Consider the following 14,819-nt stretch of genomic DNA (forward strand, 5'->3'; position numbering starts at 1 on the left):
ATTTAACATAATATTTAACATAATCTATGAAATATTTTGTAAAATATTCATTTTCTGAATTGATGTACAAAAAACATAGTTGTTTAAAAGAAAAAAATATGCAGCTATAATTGCCAATATTGCAATTGACAGTTTGAAGAATAAAAATTAAGAAGAATAAAATTAAAAATTCTTGATAAAAATTGTCCCTTTTTTGAAATAAAAATTTTTTTTTTTAAATTCCTAAATTCAAAGTTTCCAAAATTTAGTTTCCGAAATTTCCAAGATTAGAGAGTGAACATATGCTATTATGATCATGAAGAAATTAATGAAAAAACAAAGATTTAATATTTCAGGAGACTCGCTGGGATTTTAGGAAACTATAAGTGACGCTAACAAAAACACGTTGCTACGTGAAAGTGCTTTATTCCTTTCGAAGATCGTTCATCGCAGACAATAGCGTCGGGAATGCCGCTTTCATTTATCGCGCAATATGTGTGCACGCGTGCACGAACTCGCGCGCGCGCGCGCTCGCGCACGTGCACGCGTATGCGTACATATATTTATATACACATATATATATACGTGTGTTTTTATATTTATATATAAATATACATACCCTCTAATATATAAGCGATTCTAATTATCGAGTAAAGTACCGTCTGATATTAAAAAATACGCATGTATATGTACATATACAATTACAACACACGCCAGGACGGCAGGAATCCTGGTCCAGCGAGACCTTAATAATGCTTTTTTAGAACGAAGGTCAAAATGTACAGTATATATATTTTACATACTTATCGTTTCAGCAATAACAATTTTATTGTACGTAGACTTGCAAAAATTAAATAAATCATGACAGTGGTACATCGCGTATTGGACGGAAGGGCCCAAAACACTGCGCAGAAGTGTAAGAGGAAATTATAGATTTAAATTCGGTCGAGGTGCGATTGCTTTTTCATATTCTCTCTCTCTCTCTCTCTCTCTCTCTCTCTCTCTCTCTCTCTCTCTCTCTCTCTCTCTCTCTCTCTCTCTCTCTCTCTCTCTCTCCTCTTTCTCTCTCCCTCTCTCTCTCTCTCTCTCTCCCTCTCTCTCTTTGATATTCTTTTTTATTTTTTTTGTCACCAAAATTCGCTTTTTTTTATCTGTATTTGTTATCTCTTTCATTCTTGCTTTTTTTTCTTACATCCTCTCTTCGTAGATTCTCTCTCTCTTTCTCACTCTCTCTCATTTTATTTTCATTCGTACATATCCTACCTCCCTATCTTTTGCAAAAAGCGAAAAAGTCCAGCTCGCATAACACAAACGGAGAAAGTTTTACGTACTGATGTGAAATTATTTATTAAAAATCGGAGAAAAGGAAGGGGAAAAGTCTTAGTGTCCGCGGGGAGAGGGGATGAGAAATAAAATCTTAGCTTATAAAAAACTATCCTTTCGAAGCATGCCCAGTAATACCAGACAAATAATATCGCATTCATTTCTTTTTTCTCCGTTTGATCTTTCTATGTTAATCCTCTCTCTCTCTCTCGTGATAGTAATGACTTAATATGTTATTCCTCTTTCTCTTCTTTTACGTACGCGCATTTATCTCCTCTGTTCTTTTATATTACAATAATTAGCATCGTCACATACAGACTTATACACTAACGATATGACTACAGCTCCAAACCAGCAGAGCATTCATCGATGAAGAAGTGACAATAATAGTTTTTACGAGTTTATTTCTCTTTCCTTTTCTCTTTTTCTCGCTCACACTCATTCATTCACACGTGTTTTCGTTCATACACATATTTTCTTGCTCACAGGTTGTTTTCTTGCTCAGTTATACATTTTATATATTTTTTTCTTTTTTGAAGGGAAGATGTCCTTCGCACACATTATACCCTCCCTTTCTCATTCATTCTTGTGATTGATAAGATTGATATGCCAATTTATTTATAAAACATTACAAATTATTTGTGAGCGCTTTCTCATGGCGTATATATGTATACGTGGGCTTAAAGTGGCAAAATTACTATCGTTATCGATATTTTTTGATTATCGATATTATGTTAATGTTTCTTAAAGATGGCGAAAGAATTATTTGCAAAAAAAAAAAACATGATTATTATTGCCGCTAAATATGTTGAAAGTGGCAAAAACATGTGTTTTCAGAATACCGATGTTATTTTTGCCATCTATGAAGGCAGAAAAAGAATCGATATTCAAAAAATATCGATGTTACCATCTCTACGTAGACTCGGGAGTCTTCGTGATCCTTTTAGTGTTTAGCAAATGTTAGCAGAGATGAGATGCCGCGTTTATTTTTCGCCCTTTTCGAGAGACGATTTCACACGGATCACGAATTAAATTAAAACATGAACCACAATAATATTACGATTGGATTACATTTAAATTCTAATCGATTCGATCACAATTGCATCACGATGTAATCGCCATAAGATCACACTCGAATTACATTCAGATGCTGTAACATGTGTGATTTGATTTGTATTATATATTCTAAAGTTCCATGAGTGCCGGAAACTTACGGGTACTAATAAGTTTCAATTCTTCATTGAACGCTAGCAGGATGACGGATAAGCATATATTCTCTTATATCGAAGGTTTCGTACGCAAACGAGAGAATAATTGCTCATGTGAGAGGCAAAATAATATGTTATATAATTTGTGACTCGTGTGAAATCGATTTTATTTTCTTTTCCTACGCGATCGAGAAATTTTCTGCGCATTTATAAGCGCTCATTTGATTTTGTATCAGCGATCGCTTGACATCGGCCTATCTCTATTTAACAATAATTAATTGGCAGCAAAGAACTCTTCAGTTATGCGAATCGGAGAGTTTCCGATTAACCGTTTGAGCGCCTATAAGAGGATATTTCACATATATATAATGAAATATATATTTTATATAGCGCAACATTAAATGCAATTGCCTAATTTTGAAGAATTCAGTGTGAGATAAAATTAGAGCCACACATATATTTGACGTTGTGAATGTAATAAGAGAATGTTCAAAATATTCATTTTGTGCGACAAACTTGTAGCTGAATTTTATATGTTTAACGAATATAATTTATCTAAAATTTTTTTATATAACAAAATTAAATTAATTTATAAAAAAATTACATATCTTTTTCGTACATATGTTAGACAGAAATATTGAAAAGTAAATTGAAGATAGATATTTATATTTAATAGCAGTCAAACGGTTAAATCGCGCAAGTTACACAGCTATTTTCAAAATTAATAAATTAGAATTAACAATTCATAATTAATTTAGCAGAATGGAATATCTCTCTATATTCACGCACACGTAATATTTATTCTGAAAAGTTATCTTAAACTAATTGTCAAAAAAATGTAATTTGATATTATATTTTAATTATAAATCAAAACTATAACTTTTAATATGCCATTAAGAAATAATGAACAAGTGACATTAATTTGCGAAAAATTTGCGCAATATCAAGCTAAAATATCAAGTTCTCTCTCTCTCTCTCTCTCTCTCTCACTCTGATACCCATTCTTCTATAATTTATTTTTCACATTTACTCCGTTTCCCTCCCTTCTATCATTTTCCGCGAATCATCGATTCGATTTTACGAGAATACCTTGTTGAAGTACTATAACTATCTGTATAGCGAGTCTTTCGAGAATACTGTCTGAAAACTTTGCATGCGTTTTAAATACGGTTTAAATCAAGAAAGAGAAATCAATTAATTAGTTTAGTAGAACATGCGTAGATTTATTCGCATAAGATTGCACGTAGACGGCCTTGGAATTTTTGTGAATCGTCTAATCTCTTGCGAATATATTCGAATTACCTTGTATATTCACATACACACTATAATGATTGAACGGTTGATCAATCAATCGAATGAAGAGCGCTTAAAAATGCTTCTTAACCCTTTATAGGACACAACTTTCTTTCAAATTATATTGAAGAAATTAATGCATAATAATCTAAATTTCTTAGATGTATGTGTCTAAATTTGGATTAAATTTTAGAGAAGAATTACGAAAGAGAGATTTATCTTTTAATAATATAATTAAATAAAACGTTTTCTAAAGATTTATTTGTATATCTTTTGTATAACACAAATAGCTTTGTCGCTAAACAATGTATATTTAAATCACGTTAAATATAAGGCATTTAGAAATCTATAAAGGATTAAAGACTTGAAATAGTTTCCTGCATATATAAACAAGGAATGTAGCAGAGAATACATTATATCAACATTTAATAAAGTATCTGAAACATTAACAAACGGACTATATGAGCACTACGTAATTGTCCTTAGTATACAGCTAGTGTATAGGGATCGTTCCCCAAGTTGTATGGCATCTCGATCGATAAATTGATTCTTATATATCACACTCTTACTCTCTCAAAATCTGTACCCTATCAACTTTCTTTGTGATTCAACGAAAGGAATATAATTCTCATGGATTGTATATGTAACAATGCGCACCAGTGTGTGTTTCAACTTGTAACAAAAAAATTCTCTCAATCTTCTCTTATTTTATATAAAAGGATTTCTCTCTATAATTATTTTTCATAATCATTTTCTCTTTCTCGAACCAAATTTCTTGAAAATTTCTCATCTTCCTTTTCTCACGAATATTCTTTGGTGTTGGTATTATTGGATATGCTTGTTATATGATATTCCATCATACACCATTCCCACCGACGCATGTTTAGCTTCTGTAAGTTTTCTTTTTCTTCGGTGCCTTCCTTACTTTTCCCTCTCCTATCTCTTCACTTACAGTTCTCGCTATCATCAATGACTCACTAATATGACGGCAACTCTAAATTGCGCGAATAATTTCATATCATTTAGCTCAATTATTCGCGTACTTTATATGGAATTCGAGTAAAACCACATTTGCGTTTAAAACTGCATACGTAAAGAGAGGAATTAAAAAAAAGAGAAAAAAAATGCAGAAAGTACTCGGTATAAATTATCTATTGCTACATCTTTCGACAGTTTCGAATGTGGCATAACAACGTGAAGTAAGCTTCATTCCTCTACGACCTGCGCGATTATGTTTAAAGAGTTAATATGAATCATCGGGAGAGCAGCCTTTTTTATTTTTTTTTCTTTTACTTCATTTAAAATCTACGAATGCATTTGAGGATATTGCGCGTGAGTTTTTCATTTAGCATCGTCTATCCAGTGTAATGAACGTGTAACGAAAATAGCTTAGATCATCACGTACAAATAAGATCGATATTTATCGTTGCCCTGAGTGCCTTGGTACCCTAACGGAATTTGATCTCCGCCTCAATATTCAATCTATTACGAAAGATATGCACGAGTCACGATAATGAATCCTGCAAGGTGAAAAGAAAAAATCGCAATTCGGAATTGATAGTGTCAAAAGGTTTAAGTCGCTCGTGACAGCAAGAATCTTTAATAGAATATATGTATATGTGTGTATGTGTAGAAACAAAATTCACAATTTCACAAATTCACAATTTGTCGCTTTCAACTCGAAACTTTTCTAATATAGACTTTTTTCAAAGAAATTTACTCAATTATCCAAAGAATTCATGGAATATCGTTATATCACAGATCTCTCTCCTCGATAGGTACTATAGTATATAAATTCATTGCCGAGTCTCGTGCATCGCTATCTCATCTTATCTCGATTTGCTCTTTCAACCTTTCATACGAAATTTGCATTTCTCGTTGAAATCGGTATAATTGATTACGCTGAATTTTTTCTCTTTTCTTTCTCCTTCGACGCAGTTGCAGCAACCCCGTCGCGCAATATAGAAATAGTGGCTTTACAAAAAATCGTGCCGTAGAACGTGTCGGTGTCGCCACCTGGCAACATACGCGCGGATTTGTTAGAAAAATTAGCGGTTTCTTCTCTCTTTTTTCCTTTTTATAATCATAATAATTATCTTCATAGATTTATTTGGCGCAGGCGAAAAATAGATTATATGTATTACATGCTGTCTTCTTTCACTCCATATTCAACCTCTCTACAAGAGCTTGTATTTCTCCTTTTCTGTCTCCTAGATTTTTCATGTTTTTTTTTACACTTTCTCTTTCTTTTTCTCATTTTTTCACCCTATTTTTTATAACCTCTTTCTTTCACTATTGTTTCTTCCGTATCCCTTTTTTCTTTCACATTCTTCTTTCTTTTTTCTCATTACTCATAGTTTTCGTTTAAATTCTGAATAAGGCGTTGGGCTTAGCTTCTCTTAACGCTTATAAACTTAATAAATCTTTTGTTTGTGTTAAAATGGGCAAGATGGCTCTTAGCGTAACCCGGGGCAACTCGGCAGGATATTTGTGTGAGCTAGTACCGTTAAGAGTAATATAGTTATTTTTTCCTTTGGTATCTATATGTTATTTCAATGTATCCTGTAGTAATTCGCTTAATTAGTCCTCGTTATTCCTTCTCTTTTATCGCTCTGTTTGTTAAAATGCGTATAAACGGAGATGCAGAATTATATAATATACATATGTAACGTATCGAAGAAAACGTAGCAATTTATGTGCGACTTATCGGATATTATTAATATGCCCATTAGTTTTTTTATTATTCGCGTTATTATAATATTTTATATTTTATTTATCTTTACTTAGTAATATTATTTTATTAATAATCCTTTGCGATCAAATATTGTTTGCGGCCACTCTTCTTCATTTTTTCTTCATTTTTTTTCTCTCCGTCCCTTTTCCGTTTCATGATTGCAATTTCGATGCATCACAAAATCACTTATTTATTTTTCTCTCTCTTTCTTTTTCTCTTTTTCTATCTCTTTTTGTGTTATTTTTCATTCCTTCCAATACACTTTTAATTTATTCTCTTCTCGCTTTACAGAAATTTCGAGAGTGATTGCGCAAAGTCGATAATTAAATGACTTTTCCCCCATTTTTAATTACGTTATTACAAGCTTCACACAGCCAAAAAATGAAAAGCACTTAAAACAGTGCTCAACACTATATAAACGAGTTTTCGATCAATCAATTAATTAATTTAATTAATTTCACAAAACGGATTTTGACCGACTAGTATGGCAGGGGTGGCCGCCACCGCGTTACAGGCAGCTCTCACATTACAAATTTTTTATATACTTTTCGGTTTTCTTTTTTTTAGATTTAGCCTACTAAATAGCTTATTCGAAAGTCATTCTTGTATCCGTGTGTACATCGTTGTGTATCTATGTTTGTATACGTGTATGTACGTGTACGTGTCCGCGTATTGGATGAGAATATATATAGTAACATTAGTACTTTCTACTCTTCGCAAAAAACGAATTACTTCTTTTCACATTGCAAATTTACGAGCGATATATTCTCTTTCCTCCTGCGATTCTTACTTATCTCGTGTTTTCTGTCCCGGCATATCGTTATTACATATACATATTTCGGATGTGTGTATATATATATTTATATATCATGTACATTCGATATATATAGATTACTTCGTCAAGTATGGATGTCGGTAGTAGGCACTTATTCCACGATGAATTTGGAAACGATTTTTCCTCGACGAGAATTGATTTAAAAAAAGGCCTGATTATAGGTCTACTAATTTTTGTTTGAGTTTCGACAAAGAAAATTAATCGAAACTTAATATATCGCTTGTTTTACAAGTTATCTCAAATTGCGATTCTAAAATTATGAAAAAAATTGACATCGAATGAAATGTTTATACTCAAACTCAATTGTAAAGACACTCATCGAGAAATATAACTTTGCTACTAATCTCTCCATGCTCTTTACGATTTATCCTGTACATGATATATTTGCATACATTTACACGTAATACTCGTCGCGGCACAAATTAATTGTCGAAAACGTTATCCGAATGATAACAAACGTTCGCTTTTTTTAAATTCTTATACATTATATTTTTTCAGCAGCGCTTTAATACGTTTTGACTCATATAATACCTAAATATATCACTTGAAAGCGGTCGTCTCGATCTACGAGCGCTCATACTTGTTTCTCGCCTGTATATATATTGTTCATATATATACACATATATATTATATAATATATAATATATATATATAAACTTTTTTTTACTATTTTCTTCTTTCTTTTATTCGGGTGGCGCTCGAGCATCTTCCGTGCCATAATCTCTTCGTACTTTTAAATGCAAGGATTCATTGCGATCGATTCTACCTTTTTACGCATCGATTCTTTATCTCTGCATACAACAATCCGCGATTAGATTATCTTTATTCGATCTCAGGCGACTAATTTTAGCAGCTTATTGCTATTTTAATTCGATAGTGATGTTGATCGCGCATGCGCGTGCGAGGAATCGAACAAGGAAGAATCGATCGATGATGATCCACGGAGAGATCAAGACAGGATGGACGATGCTTGAGAATGATGCCTGCACACATCTAAACTGCTTTTACTTACTCGCTTTATCTTTTTTTTAAATCATAATATTCGTAATATCCTACCCAGGCTGATTACCATACGCGTTATTATTATTATTAATATTATTATTATTATTACTATTATTATTAGTTATTCTTTTGGTAGATCAAAAAAGGGAACTTTCGACGGCGCGCCGATTTACTCCTCTTTGCGACTCCTTCTCGCGTTAATTAATTAGCAGTGACAAATTTTCTCGCTTTATGGCGATAGCGAAATATAATTCTAACTTCGTATAGCGAGACTAGTTATCTCTTTTTTTCTTTTTAATTGTTAATTAATTATTTCGGAATGCATCTTCGACTCGCATAATTTATCACCGATAATTTTCTCTCTTTTACTCTCACTCTCTCTCTCTCTCTCCCTCTCTCTTTCTCTCTCTCACTCATTCTCAGACATACTGTGTCATTCATTCTTCTTCTCTAACTTTTCTCTTCGCTCTCACATTCGTATTATTCACGTTCTCCCCTTCTTTTTCTATCCCTTTTCTAGATCTTCAACGGAGGGAACGCTTTTTTTTTATAATCGACAATCGCTTTGTTTTATAATAATCGATTTAGTACAGACCACAGCGGAAAAAGGATCATAGAGGAGAAAAGTTTCTTTTCCTCTTCCTCCGGGAATGCAGGTGACTTAATTTTATAGAAGGAACATCGGCGACTACTTCCGCTCGCTCGTCCTGTGCCCTTTTTGCAAGACGGTTTTTTTTCATGCCCCAAACAATGAAAACATCGAAAGTTATACTTTCGCGACACCTCGTTTTTTTTCTTTCCTTTCTTGACTCGCATAATTAAAAATAGATACGGCATAACGTAATGGAAGTCCAACGAATTTTCGAGGATTCTTCGCTTTGGCATGACGACTTCGGACCTCGTACGTAATCAAAGAGAATTTTAAAGATCCATTTTAAAGAACCAAATCATCAATCCATTTTTTATTTTCTAAATCCTTCAATGAATAAATAATTTTGATAATATGTATATAAATTCTTTTTAGATGTAAATGTTGTCTAAGATCTCAACTTAAATATTTTAGTTTAAGTCACTTTAATAAGCGAGTTAAGTAAGATGAGAAGAATTAAAAGTAATTTTAATCCATACTTAACCTGCTCTAACAAGTAATTATTACCATGCAAGTATAATTTTTATAATAAGACAAATCGAAAGATTTGTCTATCTGAGAGGTCGTCATAAAAGCTCGATCCTTGGCAATTTATATTTTCAGGCAACGAAAGTCTGCCGATGGAAACCGAACGGAACAACATATCTGATATTTTATAATATTTTTTTCCTATCTGACGACGGCCTATTTTTCATATTTTTAATTCAGCCGACTATGTATAACCGCCTCGGCTTGATCGATTTTCTACGGAGACTTGGAATTTTGATACGATTATTATGAATAATCCGACGCAACGACAACGATGACGTCGTAATTCGCCACCTAATGGCTATCTTCGTGTACTCTAACGGCTACTGACTGCCTAGCGGAGTAGATTCTCGTTATCTAAATACTTCATCATAGCGTGTTTTTTTTGTTCGATAGTAGCAGCAGTAGCAGTAATAGTAATAGCGCAATAGTAGTTAATAATAATAGTAAATAGTAATGATAAGAGAGTAACAGTAGTAGTAGTAGTAGTAGTAGTAGTAATAGTAGTAGTAGCGATTGCAGTAATGATAGTATAGTAATAGTATTTTAGTAGTAGTAATATAAATTTTTATCGTTCATAGAACAATTTTTTATACACTTTTGTCTCTTGTTTTTTTACACACAGACACGCATGCATGAACACACACACAGACACGCACGCATAACACACACACACACACACATTCTCTCTCTCTCATTCTCTCTTTCACAATTTTAGCTAGGCTGTGATGGTTTTTTATATTTTGCTTTTTTAATTACTTCTGTACTTCTTTTCCCGGGCTAAATCAGCGAGGCGAGAGGTCTGAGTATTAAAAGCGTGTAACTTAAATCTCCGTGTAATTATTGTATCAATATATTTTGTTATATCTCTTATATTTTAATATTCCTCTGGTTCTTTCTCCTTTCTCTGTCTTTTACACATGCATACACACATATTCCCCCTTCCCTCTCTCCTTTCCCTTTCTCTCACTCATTTCTTGGACATTTCTTAAAATTTTGCCATCAGTATTGTATCTATTAAAAAATAAGATTAACCATTTATTAAAATCATTTCTAAGTGATATTAACTACTAAATCGAATCATTTTCTCTATTTTCGTTTTTTTTTTTTTTTTGGAATTGCTTGTTTCGTCGTTTTGCTACGAATGCATCTCTAAATCAGCCGATACACAATGAAATACATATAAGAACAAGGAGTGTAAATTGGTCATCAGCAAACAAAGAATGATATATTGAACAACGAATCGAGAATAAATATATATTACGAATAATACAGGTCTTATATGTTTTTTTTTTCAATCAGTTAAATAAGTGCAAAAATTACTTTCGTCCCAAAAAAGGTGGAAAACTCTTTATACACACATTTGACCCTTTTTATATCCAATTAAATTTTTTTATGGTATTTCTATATTACTTATGTTAAGACAATTATGAGATTACACTCCATTGATTTTGTTGCTTGATAATATATATTTTTTCATTTGTTACTGCTTTCTCCCCCCCCCCTTCTCTCGTAATTATTTTTTTATTCTCTTCTTTTCTTTAAATATATATTGGCAAACTAATTTTTTATTTCTTGCTCTCATATTTCTTTGAACTTTTCATTGTGTATCAGCCTTAAATCACATATGCCTTCTTAAAGAGAATTAGTTAACCTTTTCAGTATCACAACTAAGTAAAATCATCACTTTATATGTTTCAATTAGCTTTTATACAACTTTCAACAAAGCTTTTACACACACACACACACACCCACACATTGTGTGTGCATGTATGTATAAATGTGTATATAACGTTTTGACATATTGTGTGTGCATGTATGTATGAATGTGTATATAACGTATTCCAATTAATGTAAACTAACGCAATGTATATGTATAGTGAATGGATACTGAAAAAGTTCACCTGGGCTCTGCTTCGCTTTTCTTTCATCAGTCAAATAACGACCAAATATTCGGCAACTTCGGGAAAATGGAACGAGGATCTTATGTTTTTGCGTGTATCTAACATATATCTCTTTGGGAGAGTCCCGTTAGCACACATTTACACACATTAATTGGTGCCTAGGATAGCCACTAGCACAATCAATCAGAGTCCTAGTGTTCAACTGGTCAATTATATGGGCTATCGAACCCCGTCCTATTTTTCCTTCCTATATCCCTCGCGAGCGAAAATATGTCGCACTAAGTTGACTTCGGGTCACGGTCTTACATGTAAGATTGTGACTCCGGTTTTTATCAAATTTAGATCGAATCAGCACATGTTGAAGATTTATCGGATTTGGATCAATTTGATTCCGCAGGATGTACTCATGGAATTATTCTTTGGTGCGAGATATAAATCGACAGCTCTAAAATGGCAGTCTTTTAACGATTGTGCGACATGCTTCCGCCATACTGAAACAAGTGAAACTTTGAGACGAGAACAGATTTTAGAAAATATCTCCGGGAAAAGATCAGGTGCTATAAGATCGATTAACGTGCCAATTCGTTCAAAAACAGTAGTTTACCTCGTGTCTTCCTCTTCCTCTTCTCGAGGATACAAATTCTGTTGCCATCTAACTTATTAAAACTCAAAAAAAACAGTAAGCTAATTTAAATTTGACTTCTTTGATCATCGAAATGTAATACTGTACTTTGGACAACTTAGAAAAACGACTTTTATAGAATGTTTATTTCTTTGTTGAAAATTTGTGCTTACAAGAGAGAAAGAGGAAAACTATAAAATGTTATTATAACGCATTTTCTCGACATTTTAAACGAGTTTTACACTCCCCGTTATCAAAGAGATTCTCTGTCTCTGGCAGCTCCGAGACGAATCAAAATTTAGTTCCGTAAGGAATCTCGTATAATAATCCTTTGATCTTTGAGCTTTGATAAAGACGAAGAAGTGATATATATGAGCTATTTTTAATACACGTGTACTTTCACGCTAATAATCATCATTAATAGTCATCAATTCTGTCCTCGGTGCAAGCAATCGTTTACGAAATTTTCGAAAAATCATTATCGCGTACATCAATGACAGAAATTGAATCGTACGCGTTGAAAGATTTCAAATTATGATTTGGATATAAACGCGCGCCATCGGCAGACATTTTCGGTTTTGATTTTTTTTTTTGGACACTTCTTATTACAATCACTCTGGCCCTGTCACTCTCATATTCAGTATCGCAATATTTATCGTAATTCTTCGAAATTTGCCACCCAAACGGACATACACCCTCGCCACTTATAATGCTGATGCCTAGATTTCTATTTTTCCATTGTTTCAGATATAAGCATGGGAATAGATTTACTTTTATACATATATTTATAATACGAAGCTTTTTTTTAATCGTAACGATAAAATTGTGCTAATTTGACATTAATAAGTAATTTTCTTCAAAAATGATAATTAATTTGTGACGCTTTGATTTTTCATATGGCCTCTAATTTTTTCCTTTGAATATATTATTCGAATCGATCTAGATAATTTTTATTGTAGCAATTTTAAGCGGCAGGAGTGTGTAAACCGACATTGGCAGAATAACTTACGATCACATGTAGATATCATCGAAATCGTTTGTGTCATTATTTCCACAAAATGTTATAATCATCATTTAGTTTATTTATAGTTAGTTAATTTCTTTATCGATATACATATATTAATCTCTTATTCTTAAGAAATGGTGACCATCGATTTCGATTTTATCGTTTCACTTCGGCACTTGTGTAAATCTATTTATGTGTACGTTGATACGCAAATGTGTATAACAAATTGGAAATATTAACTTTGTTAATAATTGTCTCACATTAATAATGCATGATGTAATATGGTAACCCAATACAAAAATCAGCTTACTTGTTTTTATAAAAAAAACTAAAAATAAATAAAATATTTTTCCAACGCACACTGCACTCTCTCCCCCTCTTTTTCTCTCTTTCTCCTCCTCCTCCCTTCTCTCTTGCTCACTCGCTCGCTCGTTCTTTCTTTCTCTCTCTCTCTCTCTCTCTCTTTCTCTCGCTCACTCATTCGCTCTTTCTCTCTCTCTCTTTCTCTCTACGAATGTCATTCTTCGATTTTATGTCCTTGATACTTCTTTCGCGTGCTTCTTTGCCGTTTCCGTCGTTTTCGCCTTTTCTGCAAGCAGCGTCTTCGTCCAAGTGTCCTCGTCCGCACTCGCGATTAATCATAAAATGTATTTTGTTAATTTACCCGCGCCCTACGTGTACGGTACTCGATATTAATTGTATCGATAATAATTAATATAGTATTATCTGGTACGATCCCCGTTTTGCTTTGCCGCCTCTATCGGCTTCCCCTTTCCCGTTTTCACTCGTCGAATATCGGAAGCCGAAGGAGCCCGCAGGGACGGGTTGGGACACTCGACAGCGCTTATACGAAGACGCCGCGATGTTTTTTCGATATCATTTGTTATATTTTTATTTTTTATTTAATTTTTTGTTTTGAACACTGGAGTCGGTGGTGTGGGGGATCCGGGCCGCACGCGTGCTCGCACGGCGAGCGAGGAATTATCCCGTCCCCTTCGTTCGCACGTAGATCCTTACGTGGGGCGCAAGTCTTCTGAGGTGATGGCAGGAGAGATGATGACGTTTCTCAAGAACGAGGTTAGATTCGTCCCCATCTCTTGCTCCTCTTGCACACACTTTGGGCTTCTGTTCCACCTCTCGTCCCCGTTTCTCGTCACGGATGGAGGAAGCACCCGATCGACTTCCCGAGAAGTTGCGTGACTTCCCGTGACTCCCGCGATCTTGACCTGAGGCGCCCTTGACGGATCTGATTGGACAGGCTGGCGAGATGTGACGCTGGCGCCAACCGTTACGACTATGACGAGATGTGAAGGAGGCCTACGTCAGGTACCGCAGGGAGTTGCAATTGCTCTTTGACAACTGGCCTAGCAACGGCCATAATGCTGCCACCATCTCCTTCACTGGAATTGACAGCGTAAAGAAGAGATAAGACATGTTATATCGATATTTTGCGAGTATAATGTATGCGGGCATGAATTAAATCTGCAATACCTAGTAGTCAAACGTCAGTCTCGATGCTCATGCAGGCTGGATTGATATTATTATTGTGGCGAGGGTTGCAATTTGACTTCTTAGTTATCTCTGGATGAGTAAACAAGGTGCCCTCCTCCAGTTCCATTATATCCGATGAGGATTCCGACATCGAGATCTTCTTCAGACCTAAAGGACACACAAAATGTATATTTTCCTATCAAAATCCTTATTTCGCATTTTCTATTTATATTTATTCTAATTTA

At 33.9% G+C, this 14,819-nt stretch overlaps 1 protein-coding gene across 7 annotated transcripts in view; it reads right to left on the minus strand.

The window, feature by feature from the left end:
* Nucleotides 1-389: 389 nt before the first annotated feature.
* The window catches only part of shaker (potassium voltage-gated channel protein Shaker), a 125,704-nt gene continuing 111,274 nt past the window's right edge, over nt 390-14,819 (minus strand). For all 7 annotated transcript variants that reach the window (XM_029313661.2, XM_029313662.2, XM_029313668.2 and 4 more), the window contains 2 exons: nt 14,575-14,742; nt 390-14,483 (listed from right to left, as the gene is read on the minus strand). In XM_029313661.2, the coding sequence (XP_029169494.1) occupies nt 14,582-14,742 (161 nt within the window). In that variant the 3' untranslated portion in view covers nt 390-14,483; nt 14,575-14,581. The remainder of the gene's footprint in view (nt 14,484-14,574; nt 14,743-14,819) is intronic.

This window comes from Nylanderia fulva, unplaced genomic scaffold, assembly GCF_048542155.1.
Source record: "Nylanderia fulva isolate GAGA-0341 unplaced genomic scaffold, ASM4854215v1 Scaffold32, whole genome shotgun sequence".
Lineage (NCBI taxonomy): Eukaryota > Metazoa > Arthropoda > Insecta > Hymenoptera > Formicidae > Nylanderia > Nylanderia fulva.